This window comes from Dreissena polymorpha, chromosome 10 (assembly GCF_020536995.1).
Source record: "Dreissena polymorpha isolate Duluth1 chromosome 10, UMN_Dpol_1.0, whole genome shotgun sequence".
NCBI classification, from domain to species: domain Eukaryota; kingdom Metazoa; phylum Mollusca; class Bivalvia; order Myida; family Dreissenidae; genus Dreissena; species Dreissena polymorpha.
The window spans coordinates 45970897-45985909 of record NC_068364.1 but is presented as its reverse complement, the minus strand read 5'-3'; the positions used below and the strand labels follow the sequence as shown (position 1 = coordinate 45985909).

Here is a 15013-nt window from a genome sequence, read left to right as displayed (position 1 = left end):
TATATATCACAGTCTGATTAAGTTTTAGATTAGACACAATGTGTTTTATGTATTTGATCAATCAATGATTTGTCCTATTTTCTTGTCGACCCTTGTTTGTTTATTAATGTTATACTCGTCCGCAACGGGCATATTTGTACGAGCGTTGTCTAGAAAGTTGTGAAGAAACATACATGTGAATGAAGCGTCCGTTGTTTAGCAATTAATAAATATGACGCATTTGTTGTATACTCCATTTCACACCCAGTGAAACATATACGTAATATCCGTAATATATTTTAAAGAATTCTTTTAAAATAACATATAATGGGAATATTTGGAGGTCGAACTGTTCTCTCCTACACTTTTAACGCCCAATAAAAAGTAAAGCTATTAACGTGAGTTATGAAACATTGGTGTTTATAAGTATTAAAGTGTGCTAAGATATATTTATTTGTTTGTATTCATCACCTGACAATCTAAATAGTTCAACATATACGTTGATACGTAGATCACGCTCTTTGCACAATAGTTTATGTTGTATTGTATGTATGTATACAAAGTACAGTATTAAGTTTAATGGTTTTTGTTTGTATGCCTTTAATAAAACGTCCGTACAACTATATTCACATACGCACTCTTTAAAAAAATATGAAACTAAGATAACATATTTGTCATTTCCAGTTAGAATATTTGTTATATTGCTACGAAAGTTGTGTTCGATGTTGATTGAAACTGGATATAATAGATGATTCATTCGCAAATGTTCAATGACTCAATCGGCATTTTACCTTGTTAAAATGTCACAATGAATACCTATGGCTAAATGCTGATCTTAGTCCACAGCTCAAATGTGCTTAATATAAACATTATTTGGTATGTGTAATTGTATGGAAGATGTGACAATATTTGACGAGTGTGTTACACTTTGTTAAAGCAATGCTGTGACCTTGTCGTTTAGTATTGCGTTATCACTCAATGACAACATGTGATACAAAACAAAAGTAAACATTTATTTCAACAAACAATTTAAAATTGAGTACTTAACAACGAAAGCTCTATGTTTAGAAGAAGGTGTAAATGGATGCCGATATAAACAAGATTGGGACATAAATATCGCGTATCCAAAAGAAAAGCGTCATAATAATTAACCTACTTATTATCTACGTCAAAACGCTTAACATCAACTGTTATTTTTCTAACAAAAAAGCAAATTCTGAGATATGTCTATTGAAAAGTTAGGTGTTCAACGTTAGTCATAGATTATCGAAGATACAGATAGCCATTCCTTCAACATCGGCAATGATCAAGTTGTCTACATGGAAAGGTTGAATTAATAATGTGCAAGTATTAACTAAAACAAGGTAACCGAAAAAGACAACGAGTCATCCGCCAAAAACGCTCACATGCTTCTTATAAAAGTACAACAAATCCACAGCTTCTTCATATATTGTCATTTTTAATTTACACTCACACAATATCCATAGTTGATCATTGTGACAAAAACGTACCCAATCCAAATTTGTTCAAATGATAGGTGTTTGCTTTTGGTGTAATACTGCGAACAATTTCTCAAAATAAAGTGAGAAAAGTAAATTTCAACGAAAGAAAGCGTGATAAAAAATGTGTAAATTTAGTTGTATTGCACCGATGCAAACCTAAACGGGAAATATAATCGTGTATGCGCCATTTTAATATGTCATTTCGTCTATAGAATTCCTAGCACCTTATAAGTGTTATACGCTTTAACTACACGGCACCCTTTAATTACACTATCTTCCAATTAAATCTTTTTTTGTAATCAGTGTGTTTGTTAAATTGCTCTAACACTCAAAACAATACAATATTTTCACAGAAAAAAACACATGTACGAGGCGAATAATAATTTCAGCCTACATTAATAACAATGCGTTATAACTTAATATTGCGTTTAAATACCATGTTGTGCTTATTATCTACACTTACACTGGTGTTTAAAGGGCAATATCTAAAATACGAATAATACTAAGAAGAGCATCGCGACAATTATATTAACAAACTCACCTTCTGACACATTAGAATCATTTCTCCCCGGGTGAATAATCGTATACACTCATATTTCACTAAAACAGACGAAATGTTGAATATATATATACATATATATATATATATATATATATATATATATATATATATATATATATATATATATATATATATATATATATATATATATATATATATATATATATATATATATATATATATATATATATATATATATATAATGAGAGAGAATGAAATAGCGTTTGACAAATTTCTAGTTTTTGGATCGGTCTGAAAAGTTTCATTCTCAACAGATATATTTTGTCGTGTTTATGTTTAAGTATACTGTCCTTTTCATTAACTAGAAGGCATGTTTTCAGTTAATGAGACTCGTGTTGGTATTCTTTTCTTGACATGTGTGCAGGGAGAGAACTGATGCCCTCCTAGACATCACTGTTACATATAGATACTGGACACTACAGGAAAAAAAACTTACGCGAAGGTAGGTTTCTAACACCTGAAAGGTAGCCGCAAAAAACTTAAAACACAGTGATCGTTGTTTCGTTTATTCTTAAATATCGCATGACATATCTTTTTCTTTCTTATATGCACTCGACTTAGAATGCCCTTCATGAAAATGTATGCTTTTCTGGTTCGTACGTGAAAAATGTCGACACTATTTTAATTTTTAACTTCAGTCAAAGGTTTTACATTAAATAAAATGAAGGTTTTAGTTACATGTATTGTATTGTGAGCTTGAACCTGGTTTACCGAGGTGAGACTGCGCTTGTATTGCACTAATTTGACAGCCATACATCTGACAAATATAGCCTCAGTGGACGACGCTAGGTCGGCTTCTTATCTGTAAACCCGCTCACCTTAAACAGTCGCAGAGTCCCTAAAGAGGTAATTGCAAAGTTCGAGATTGGAAAAACCACGCCAAAACTAAGTTTTAACAATTTATTTTAGCTTGATTTCATCCAAAGCCTGTAAACAATTCCTTCTTAAATGAAATGTTTTTAGCGAGAAATTGTTATTACCTAATTATGTGAAGCCTGTTTTGGAAAAGTTGTTTTTTCGTTATTTGCGTAGAAAATTATTGGCTATAGTAGGTATGTTTTCTTGAGTATAATTGTAATCTATATACATGTCCTCGAAGGTTCGCATTTAAACATTGGATTTATGAATGATCTGTAGATGCATAATAGAACAATCAAATAGAGTTTTCAATAAGTATTCTTCAACGCCCAAACCGAGAGAATGCCCTTTAAATCTCGGACGTAGTGTTGTCAAGATAACGCCAGATCTGTGGTGAAAGCGGTGAACTAGAAAATGAAATCATTAATAGTAAGAATGGTGTTTGTGGAACAAAATTGGACACACTTGCTGTTAATGCGTATAAAATGTTCTTTTCATTAAGTGGTGTTATGTTTTTTATTGTTAAAGAATGTGGAACAAAATAACTGTCAGAATTGGTAAGCAGTTCTTTCACTTTTTACCTAATATATATATATATATATATATATATATATATATATATATATATATATATATAATAAAGTCGCTTTTAGCCGTTTATATAAAATAAAACGCTACTCAACAGAGCAGCTCGAATTCCTAGACACTATGACACTATGACACTATGACGTCAATTCAATTCGAACAGGAAGGCTGGTTTCAGACTTATACATCAAACCAACAGATAGGCACCTCTACCTGCACAAGGACACGTCTCATACCGAGTCTACGAAAAAGTCCATTCCATACGGCTTAGGTGTGAGGTTGAAACGAATATGTTCGGAAGAGACGGACTTCAAAAATCACAGAGATGAGATCAAAGAACAACTACTGCAGCGAGGATACAATGGCCGATTCGTCGAGACAGAACGGAAGAAAGTTGATAGCAAGAAGCGAGAAGATCTGCTGCGTACAAAGGTGTCTTCAAAAAGTACTTCCAGGGTACCGCTCGTTATCACTTTCTCCAGAGCGCTACCAAATGTCGGCCATATCCTCCGAAAACACCTGCCAACACTCCACACTTCCGATCGTATGAAAAATGTATTTCCTGAACCCCCGTTAGCAGCATTCAGAAGAGACTGCAACCTGGAAGACATATTGGTTCATAAAAAACACAACCGAATGTTTTTCCGGGTTCCAAACAGGAGCGGACCTTGTGGGGCGCAGAGGTGCGCAATCTGTCCGTACATGATGGAGGCCGAAAAGTTCAGCGATACCACCGGCAAAAGCTACAATGTGCGGAACGAGGTCACCTGCAAATCCACCAATGTAGTCTAGGCTGTACACTGCGAACGATGTGAGACCTTTGTATACGTAGAGGAAACGGGAGATACCCTGTACCAGCGACATCTCCTTAACCTGTCCCGGATACGGACTCGACACAATGACCCGGTTGCCGAGCACTTTCACACGAACGGCCACAGCGTCGCGGACTTCCGGGTCATGGGACTCGAAAAATTAAATGGATCGGACAAGTACCGGAAGACCATCGAACAACTTTGGAAGCGTAAATTGAGGACGTTCAAACCATATGGACTAAACACAAAAGACTAATTAAAATGGCGCGCAATGTAACGTTCAATAATATAACGTCACTTCCGCTAAACATGATATGCTTCACAAATAAATGCCGATGAAGAAGACCGAGAGGTCGAAAGCTACGGCAAATTTAATAAAAGCGTTTTATATATATATATATTTATATATTTATTTATTTTGTATTTATTTATTTATTTATTTAATTAATTTATTAATTAATTAATTAATTAATTAATTAATTAATTAATTAATTAATTAATTAATTAATTAATTAATTAATTAATTAATTAATTAATTAATTTATTTATTTATTTATTTATTTATTTATTTACTAGTTGCCTATTACATACATCTTTTGTTGATACAATATTTCGTCGCGTGAATATAGTTCTGAAAATCCACGTTTACAAATCAGAATGGTAGAGTTAGTTAGTTCGTTTCCTATGGATACCATGTATTAAAAGTATTAAATAAATGAATAATTTGAAAGCAGAAAATACCCAGTGTTTTATTATATCTCGGTTTCAGTTCGAGTGATTGACATATTGCTGTTGCTGATAAATCTAGTTTCATTTGCATGTGAGTATAAAAATATCAAATTTTATAGCGTTGAAAACGGTATTTCATGTACACTCTTATATACACATGATAATCTAATCAGTCACTATCGTTTCCGAGAATTCCCGAGTAAATAAGATCGCAATATTTTATGTACTGTCTAAAACCGAACTCTCTTAACCGGAATCGTCTGAAAACCGAAACTAGTGTATTGTCCCGTTTCAACCTTGTACATAATTCCGAACAGTTGACGACATATTTCTTTGTTTCAGTATTATTTGATGATTATTGTCTTCTACCAATGATTACTTCAGCTCTAAAACTAACCCCCCAAAAAATTCAATGAGCATTATGAGAAGAAAACATACAGCTATATAAATGCCATTAAATGAAAATGAGCTTCGCCTTATGAAAAGGGGTTTTAATGCATGTGCCTAAGTGTTGTTCCAGATAAGCTTGTGCAGTCCGCACATGCTATTCAGAAGCGGGACTATCCGCCGAAACTGGATTTTCGCTAAGAGAAGACTTCTTTATAACAAAAGATACGATACAAGCTGAAAGTTTCACCCCTGATGAGCCTTTGCGGAAGAAGGAGGCTAAATAAAAGTTGTGTATATGGGCCGTGCTCTGTGAAAAAGGGGATAAGCGCAAATGCGTAAAGTGTCGTCCCAGATTACGACACTTTACGCTTTTATGATACTTTTCGTTTCAAGAAAGTCTATTTTATCAAAAATCAAATCAAGTCGGAAAGTGGCGTCCATGTGCGGACTACACAGGCTTATCTTGGAAAACACTTTACGCAATTGCAGTAAAGCCCTTTTTCACAGAGCGAGGCTGACATATTTTCACCAATGCAGATGGTGCGCTGGACTGTTTTGACTGCGCTGACCTGATGTCTCTAGATGAATGTCATACGATCAAGACTTGTCTGGACTCGCAGGTGAGCACAGTCTGTGCGGTAACATGTTAATGGGCGGTAAGATATTAATGGGCGGTAAGATTTTTATTGGCGGTAATATATTAATGGGCGGTAAGATGTTAATGGGCGATAAGATGTTAATGAATGTCATACGATCAAGACATGCATGGACTCGCAGGTGAGCACAGTATGGACGGTAAGATGTCAATGGGCGGTAAGATATTAATGGGCGGTAAGATATTGATGGGCGGTAAGATGTTAATGGGTGGTAAGATCAAGACTTGCATGTACTCGCAGGTGAGCACAGTATGGACGGTAAGATGTCAACGGGCGGTAAGATAATAACGGGCGGTAAGATATTGATGGGCGGTAAGATGTTAATGGGTGTTAAGATCAAGACTTGCATGGACTCGCAGGTGAGCACAGTCTGGGCGGTAATATGTTAATGAATAAGTCGCTGGTGTTGGAAAGATGTTTGATGTGATTAAGTAGTGAATTGATGAATTGAAGAAAGTTAATACCAACGAAATGGATACGTGCTTATCTATGGACGCGGCAATGAAATGATGCGCTCTCGCGGTGTTAGTCGCCAAATATTTATTTACAAACTCTGCATCTTACTGTATACTATCACTAAGATGCCGTCAAACTACTAATTTACGTAAAGCGATTGGGTATGACACCGGGAAATAAGTCAATAATAACAAAGCGACAGTTCGTTGGTATGTTGTTTTGAAGGTAAAGAATGATAGAAAGATGACGTAAGGGTGAGTTTTGGTTCCGTTAGGAAGGGGATATATTTATTAATGGGGGAAGGTAGTTGCTCAGATAAACATGAAGGTTTTTTTTTATTACGTTGGGGTCTACGCAATAGCGTTTCACAGTAAGTCGATACGCAAGAGGAGACATGCATTTTTAGGGAACAAGAAGAAGAATAACGTAAAATATGGATGGGTAGGATTGGAGGGAAACAAGTGCCGAGGCTTTTAGGAATGTGAACACACGAGTAGACCTGCAAAGCCTTAAAGCTGTTTTCGTGTTAAATAAAAATCATCAAATCTTAACATTGTGTTCTTTATCATTTGTAAAATAATGTATTTATTCATCAGGATGCATCTGTTCCAGGCGATATTACAATTATCGATGTCTTAAATATTGATAGATCTACCAAGATTGCATAAATATTGAAACTGTAACAGCATATACATGTATGTAACTCTCAATATGCAAGCATTTCATTGTTGTTATCTAATATATGTGTGACAACATCTTAGTGTATTGGATGTTTTATTGGAAACGTATAAGATGGAGAAAAACAACAATGAGACCAAGACATATCTATTCATATACACGCCAAACTATAAACCAATTCGATTCTATAAACACATCTCGTTTCAGATGTGCTACACCGAAACATACAGAAAGAATGAAGAAGTCCTTTTCGCGATGGGGTGTAGAGAAAAACTGGTGGGTCGTTGTGCTGCTTGAACTTTTTACTTCCTCTCCTTGTATGTTAAACTTCAATTTAAGCTTTTTACATACGAGATGACTAACGTAAATGAGATTAAAACCGATTATAGTTTCTATACACGTTATAAAGATTGTGATACCTATGGGGGTATTTGAGAATTCACGAGACGTAGCTTAATCCCCAATAGAGGAGCGTTCTCATAAAGGTCAACCTATACTTAATCAAGCGGACATGAATGGGTTAGCTTGTATGCAGTGAGTCCATATAAAAAGACTTATTTTTATGCAAGTGATCTCATGAATCGGCGATCATAACGAAACTATATATTCCAGTTTTGTTCTGGCATTGACATGACCCCCCTGTTCGGTCGGAGGCGCGCCCCTGCCCCGGGCTGTAACCAGTGCTGCGGTCTCCATGGCTGTAACAAGTACTTGTGTCCAGTCCGGTTCACAACCCCTCCGCCTGCAGGCAAGACACCGTTACTATAATAACAGTATTTGTTGACCCCCCACTGTTAAAAATCAATGTATCTGATAAATATAAATGGTGGTTAACTAAATAGAAAAACAGTTTAGATTGTTTTTTTTATGTGAGAAAGAAATGCGGATATTGAAATAAGTTTTAATTTTAAGATTCAGTATATAAATGGTAAAATTATTCGGCTGTCGTATATAATATATTTCACGGGGACGTTGGTTTATAATAGCAGATACATGTGGAAGAATTATAAATATACATGCGCATTAATAATAAAATTACACAATTTGTTTTGTTTTTTCAGTTGATGGGCAGTGGTCGACATGGAGTAATTGGGATGCGTGTGAGCCTCCGTGTGGAGTAGGAATCCACTTCCGGTATAGGCAGTGCGACAATCCATCTCCTTCCGCTCACGGGCGTCTGTGTATGGGGGACGCTAAGGACGTCGCTCTGTGCCACAACTCTCCCTGTCCCGGTACGCGAGCGCAGCGAAACAACGCCAAGTCTCGCAGAATATAAAAACTCCGAATATCTTTTGGACGAGAGATTTCTATTTTGAGACTTGTTCTAAGAAAACTGGGCTTAATGCATGTGCGTAAAGTATCATCTCAGATTAGCCTGTGCTGTCTGCACAGGCTAATCAGGGACGACACTTTCCGCCTAAACTTGATTTTCGGTAAGGAGGAACTTCCTTGAAACGAAAAATACCATATAAGCGGAAAGTTCGTCCCTGATAAGCCTGTGCGGACTGCACAGGCTAAGCTGGGATGACATTTTACGCACATACATTAAGCCCGTTTTCTCAGAACGCGTTTCATATATTTTTTTGTGTGTTTCGTGTGATCTCGTGCGAAATAATTTGTCAGAAAATACTCATTTGCGATCGCATAACAGCAAACCTACTTGTTTTACAGTAGTTGATGTCCGACATGAAGCCATTTAGACCATTGTACATGATTACTGTTTAAACAAAATTAGTGTGTGGTAACGACTCTATTTCATGTTGTTTCGTTGTTTCGAACAGATCCGCCTCTCACTCCAAAAACAACATCAGATCCTCCACAAACTACAACAACTTCAACAACAACTTCAACAACAACTTCACCAACAACAACAACAACAACAACCATGTCGCCGACGGCATCGAGCGTCTCCCCCAGCACCCCAAAGCAGGCCACGACAAGTAGGGTATATAACGAACAATTCACACCTAACAACATGACACAGAAACGTAAGTTACAATGTCTCTTTATTGGTCCATCTAATGCTTAGCAACGCCAACGTTCCTCCACAAGCGCACGTCCTACCCGCAAGCTTTTTAGCAGCTTCAAAACACGGACTTACTTAGAATTCATATTGTTTTTTTAGACAACTTATCAAAAAAAGAATGTCAAAATAATTAATACGTAAGCAATTACGTTCTTTCTTTATCTTTTGATAATCTATTAACAATGACGTGATATTGTTAAACACATGCTTATATAGAATTTGATTCTGGTACATTTATTGTCTTTTGTGTCCATGCATTGTTTTGTAGAAATTGATTTAACTATTAAAGTAACTACATGTGATATCGATTGTATTGATGAAATAATACTAAATGACATTATCAATAACCATATTTTACTAACTAAAAGCTGGGCATTGCATGGACCTGACAGATTGTTCTGCGTATTACCGACCCGAGGCGTGCGTTGGAGTCTACAGCGCCTGGGCGCACAAGTACTGCCCAGTCCACTGTGGATTCTGTCCAAGTAAGTTGTCACATAAAACTATCTAGTCCACTTTGAATTCTGTAGCGGAAAGTGATCGCACAAGTACTTTCTTGCCCACTGTGGATTCTCCCAAAGTAATTGATTGCAAACATGCTCACTTGTCCGCTGTAGATTCTGCCATGGTAATTGATCGCACACGAACGGTCTTGTTCACTGTGAATTATGTCAATGTCAGTGATAACACAAGTACTGATTAGTCCACAGCGGATTCTGTTTCGGTAAGTGATCACATAAGTACGGTCTCGTCCATTGTGGATTCTGCTCAAATAAATGATCATCCAAGCACTGCCTTGTCCACTGTGAATTATGTCGAAGTGAGTGATCACTAAAGTATTATCCAATTAGCTGTGGATTCTGTCTATGTAAGTGATCGCACAAGTACTGTCAATTCCTAAGTGGGTGTTTTCATAGTAATTGGTCACACAAGTATTGTCTCGTCCACTGTGGAATTTAACTTTTAAGTTGTCACACAAGTAGTGTCAACTACACTGTGGAATGTTTCCTAGTAAGCGGTCGCCTAAGTCCTGCGTCACATGTAAACCCGCATTCGCTCAGATTAATAACTTTCATATAAAATTAGTACAGATTTTGTAAATTTTACATTTTAATGTTTAATTTAAAACAAAAGAAGCTTTAATTTAAACGAGTCATATTTACAAAGCTAAAGAACCGTACACGTAAACCAAAAAAAAACAAAATAAGCGTCATAGGAAATAAATACATTTATGCAAATAACCCGGTAGTGCGATGCGATACGCCATAGTCATGTGGTCAAACTGAGAAAGAAATTTTCATTCTCACCGTGTCTTATACCATGATGCGGACGTTTTGCGATGCCGCATACTTGTATGAATTGTTCTGATGAAGAAGTAAATAAAAACATAATAGGTGAAAAACATAATAGGTGAAAACACTTTCAAAATAAACAGGAATTGGTTTTGCCAACCCTGCATAATCAACTTTTGAGTAAATCGCAGAAGAAATTGGCAAACAATACACAGTCTAATAAAAAAAGGATTAATTCCACGAAAAGAGTACATATTTTACACATTCTTTTAATGTTCCTGATTACCTTGCTTATCTATGAATGAAAGTTGATTTATATGCATTAATAAGACACTTTTGAGTTTCAAAAAAGAAAATTCACGAACGTAATACGCATATGTACGCAGTACAGGTAGTCATTAAGAATCGGAGGCTGAAAATATCTCCAGTTAAAATCACTACCCGCCGTGATTACCTCTCCTTTTGTTTACCGCGCGTAAGGCCTAAAATCCGCCAACTCTCTGAAAGGATATAAGAAGTTTATAAAGGCATATGATTGTAATAGTTTAGTAATTTTACACCATTTTCTAAACTGAATTCATAGTGTTTGTTTTACACGGTAATGAGACAATCTGAAAAAATAAAAATATTATTAATCGATAACTGGGCATTCTTCTCGTCGAGGTAAACTTAATTCAAACTGCTATATTATTTTAAATATATTTATTTAAGCTCGATTGCATCGAAAGCATACGTCTTATTTGAAATAGTTTCCTGGGTAGAACCAGTACTCTTCGAAGGAGATCTAAAAAAACGCCCCCACAGAGAGTATCGAACCTGTGACTGTCCGGTCGTAAGGCGGACACTTTAGTCACTATACTTTATTGCATTGACCAGGTCAGAATCTGTAACTATTGTAACCATTTCCTACGTACCTCATATATTTATTCTATATTGCAGCCTCTCCCATCCCGTGCGTGGACGAGATCGACAATTGCCACGAGTATGAGGCGGACATTTGTACCACCGTGTCTTTTTGGCAGTGGCGCGAGAAACACTGCAGGAAGTTTTGTCAGCTCTGCTAAACATATTTTATGTAAAACCGGACTTAATTTATGTGCGTAAAGTATCGACTCAGCTTAGCCTATGCAGTCCGTACAGGCTTATCTGGGGCGACACTTTCCGCTTTATGGATTGTTCCGTGAGAAAGAAAGTCTGTTAAAAAAACAAAATTCAGGTTAAGGCGGTAGGTGTTGTCCCTGATTAGCCTGTGCGGATTGCACAGGCTATTCTGTGACGACACTTTGCGCACATGCATTAATGGGGCTTAGCAGGATGCTCGCACGTGGGTACTGCGGATTATTGCAAAGTGCACGGCTTCATGACGTCATATCGCTTGTTTTTTCGTGACACAATATTTATCATGTTATTTTTTTGTGTGGCTTAAGTGTGTTTGTCCAATTTTACAGAAGATCTTACGAAAAACACTTCGAGACATTAACTGAAACGTATTTTAAACAGTGGAATATACTTTTTAGCAAGATTGATTGCATTATATTGTTGATATTCGTGACACATTTTATTATTGTTCGTTTAGTCAAGAGTTCAAGAGGAAACCAACTAAATTTTATCTCTATACATCCACATGCATATGTGATTTGTTATAAAGGGTGGCAATCGTTTTCGATTTGGACCTGTTACATGGAGTAAAGTTAAATTAAAAACATTTATGCCTAGCGTCTAGAAAAAAGGCCCTGGTAAACATCGTAGACGCAAATGAGACGCCGCATGATGCGCTGTTTGCTTAAAGGAATTTCTGTAAGAAATATTCTAAATATAGAAATAAATATACTAGACATCCATAATTTTGGATATAAATTGATCCAATTTAGAAGGATGGAAGAGTCCACTAGGCGTAAATGAGTTAATCAGTTTGCGGTATACCTAAATTTTATCTGTATGCAACTGGCACCGGGAGTCTTGTTGCCTTCGTTCAGCGGCATGATGATATGTGTTTCTGTCTTTGTTGTATGTACATATATTAGTCGTGTTCTGAGAAAACTGTGCTTAATGCATGTGCGTAAAGTGTCGTCCCAGAATAGCCTGTGCAGTCCGCACAGGCTAATCAGGGAAGATACCTCCGCTTGTATGGTATTTTTAGTTTCAAGGAAGTACATCCTTACAGAAAATTAAGTTTAGGCGGAAAGTGTCGTCCCTGATAAGCCTGTGCGGACTGCACAGGCTAGTCTTGGGTGACACTTTACGCACATGCATTAAGCCCAGTTTTCACAGAACGCAGCTCATATGATCAGTGAAAAGTATTGTTTGCGTGTTTGCTCATTAAGTGTATCAACATTCGCTATTACCGTATTCGTTCATGTTTCATCTATTTTTTGTATGATTCAACATTTCACATTTACCGACGAGTACATTCACACTTGTTTCAGTGTTAATAGTGAAATGGATAACTTTGAGAAACGCACATTAATTCTAATTGGACCAATTATAGAGGGCAATAGAAATTGGTACAAAAATGTAGCAATTTTTTTCACTTGTAATTGTCATAAAACATGCTTCATGATATGTGCATTAAAATATATATCTTCAGCATAAGTGATCATAGACTGACCAGCAAACAAACGTAGTCTTATTCTCTGGCACGATTTATTTTCGGGATTCTTAAATTAAATTGCACGCTACAGAAATGTAAAGATTGTGGTTCAGCAGTGCATACATAGATAACCTTTTACGGGTTCAGCACGTTTAAACCACATTTACACTAGTCTGCAATCTAATCAAACCATCGCATTTCGACGTCACGGTTGATATATTTTATAAACATGAGCACTTGATTTTTTGTGATTTTTCAAACGCACATGGTAATATGTGTAACGTATACTCGTTTGAAAATTGAAAAAGTTGAAAATTGAAACATGATCTATGGGTTTCAAAATAACAAAAACATAAAACATTGACAGGAGTTCCGCTGGATTTTGTCAAAGCGTAATATTATAATTAGGACCGTGCTAAGTGAAAAGGGGGTTTGATGAATGTGCGTAAAGTGTCTTCCCAGATTAGCTTGTGCAATCCGCACAGGGTAATCAGGTATGACACTTTCCGCTTTTATTGTATTTTTCGTTTACAAAAAGTTTCTTCTTAGCAAAAAAATCCAGTTAACGCGAACAAATGTTGTCCCTGATTAGCCTGTGCGGACTGCACATGCTTATCTGAGACGACGCTTTACGCACATTCATTAAATCCCCTTTCTCAAAGCACGGCTCATATAAATGTCACACCAACAGAGGGTGAAATAACGTATTATCAACCCGATAATGTTATTGTTATGTCCCATGCGACATTAAAGAGAGTCGCACGCTTAGTATATTATCTTTTTTGGAGTAAAATCTTCTGGACATCTAAGGACCGTATTTTAAGTTCAATATATTTTTTCTTCGCAAACATTGCCATTCGATTGTAACTGATCAATTTCAACTTATTTGACGTTTAATCTTTAAATCCGCTTTAATGCTTCGAACATTGAAATACAAGTGATATATTTTAAAATATGCTGCATAAAAAGTCAAAGTAAAATAAGACAAATATTAGAGCTGAATAGTTAAGCAAACTTAAACTACCGAATATATATTTTCTATGGTTGTTGTTTTGTTTTCTCAAGTAAAAGGTTAATGTAAATTTAGTATAATTATGTACCCTTTACATTGTGATAATTTTAAATGAACGCTTTTGATGTAAATACGACTAAGACATGTTCCTTTTATTTGAATGTGGTTAACCAATGTATTTGAGAACGGTATATTCAAATAGCAAACACAATACATGTAATAAATGTTAGATATTTTGAATAAAAAAGCACATGCCGGTCCGATTATTAAGATGTTTAACAAGAAATACAATGTGAACTAAATCTATATTTATTTGCCATTTAAAACAAAATAAAAACTTAATATCAACGAATATTGCGCAAACTATTTCATGAAATAAAGTTAACACATAACCAATCAGTTTTCCTTACATCATTAGCGTATTCGCTGATTATTAGTGTTTATTGGGCTTTTAACTACGGAATCCGGATAGTGCCATTTATAATCTCGCCCTTCTTTCATCAAGGGCGACACTAGACACACGAAACGATACACAATATTTTTCACGGCGACGCACGATATTTTATTGAGACAGTCGCGGTGACGCATGATATTTTGCGCGACAGTCGCGGCGACGCACGATATATTTTACACGATATATTGCCCTTGTGTATGTAGCCCAAAAGGCGATATATCGTGTGGAATATATCGTGCGTCTCCGCGACTGTCGCGCAAACTATCGTGCGTCGCGGCGATGTCGCGAAAACTATCGTGCGTCGCCGCGACTGTCGCGAATAATTTCGTGCGTCGCTGCGACTGTCGCGAAAAATATCGTGTATCGCTCTGTGTGTCGTGTCTCGCGTTCAAAGGGCGATACTAGACACAC

At 36.3% G+C, this 15013-nt stretch overlaps 1 protein-coding gene across 1 annotated transcript; it reads left to right on the top strand.

Annotated features, from left to right (window-relative positions):
* Positions 1-3313: 3313 nt before the first annotated feature.
* Positions 3314-14544, top strand: LOC127847452 (SCO-spondin-like). Its single transcript, XM_052379373.1, has 9 exons — positions 3314-3479; positions 5089-5139; positions 5976-6058; positions 7436-7504; positions 7841-7976; positions 8290-8460; positions 9010-9216; positions 9623-9739; positions 11486-14544. The coding sequence occupies exons 1-9, from the start codon at positions 3452-3454 to the stop codon at positions 11608-11610; spliced, it is 987 nt and encodes a 328-aa protein (XP_052235333.1). The 5' UTR covers positions 3314-3451; the 3' UTR covers positions 11611-14544.
* Positions 14545-15013: the final 469 nt, after the last annotated feature.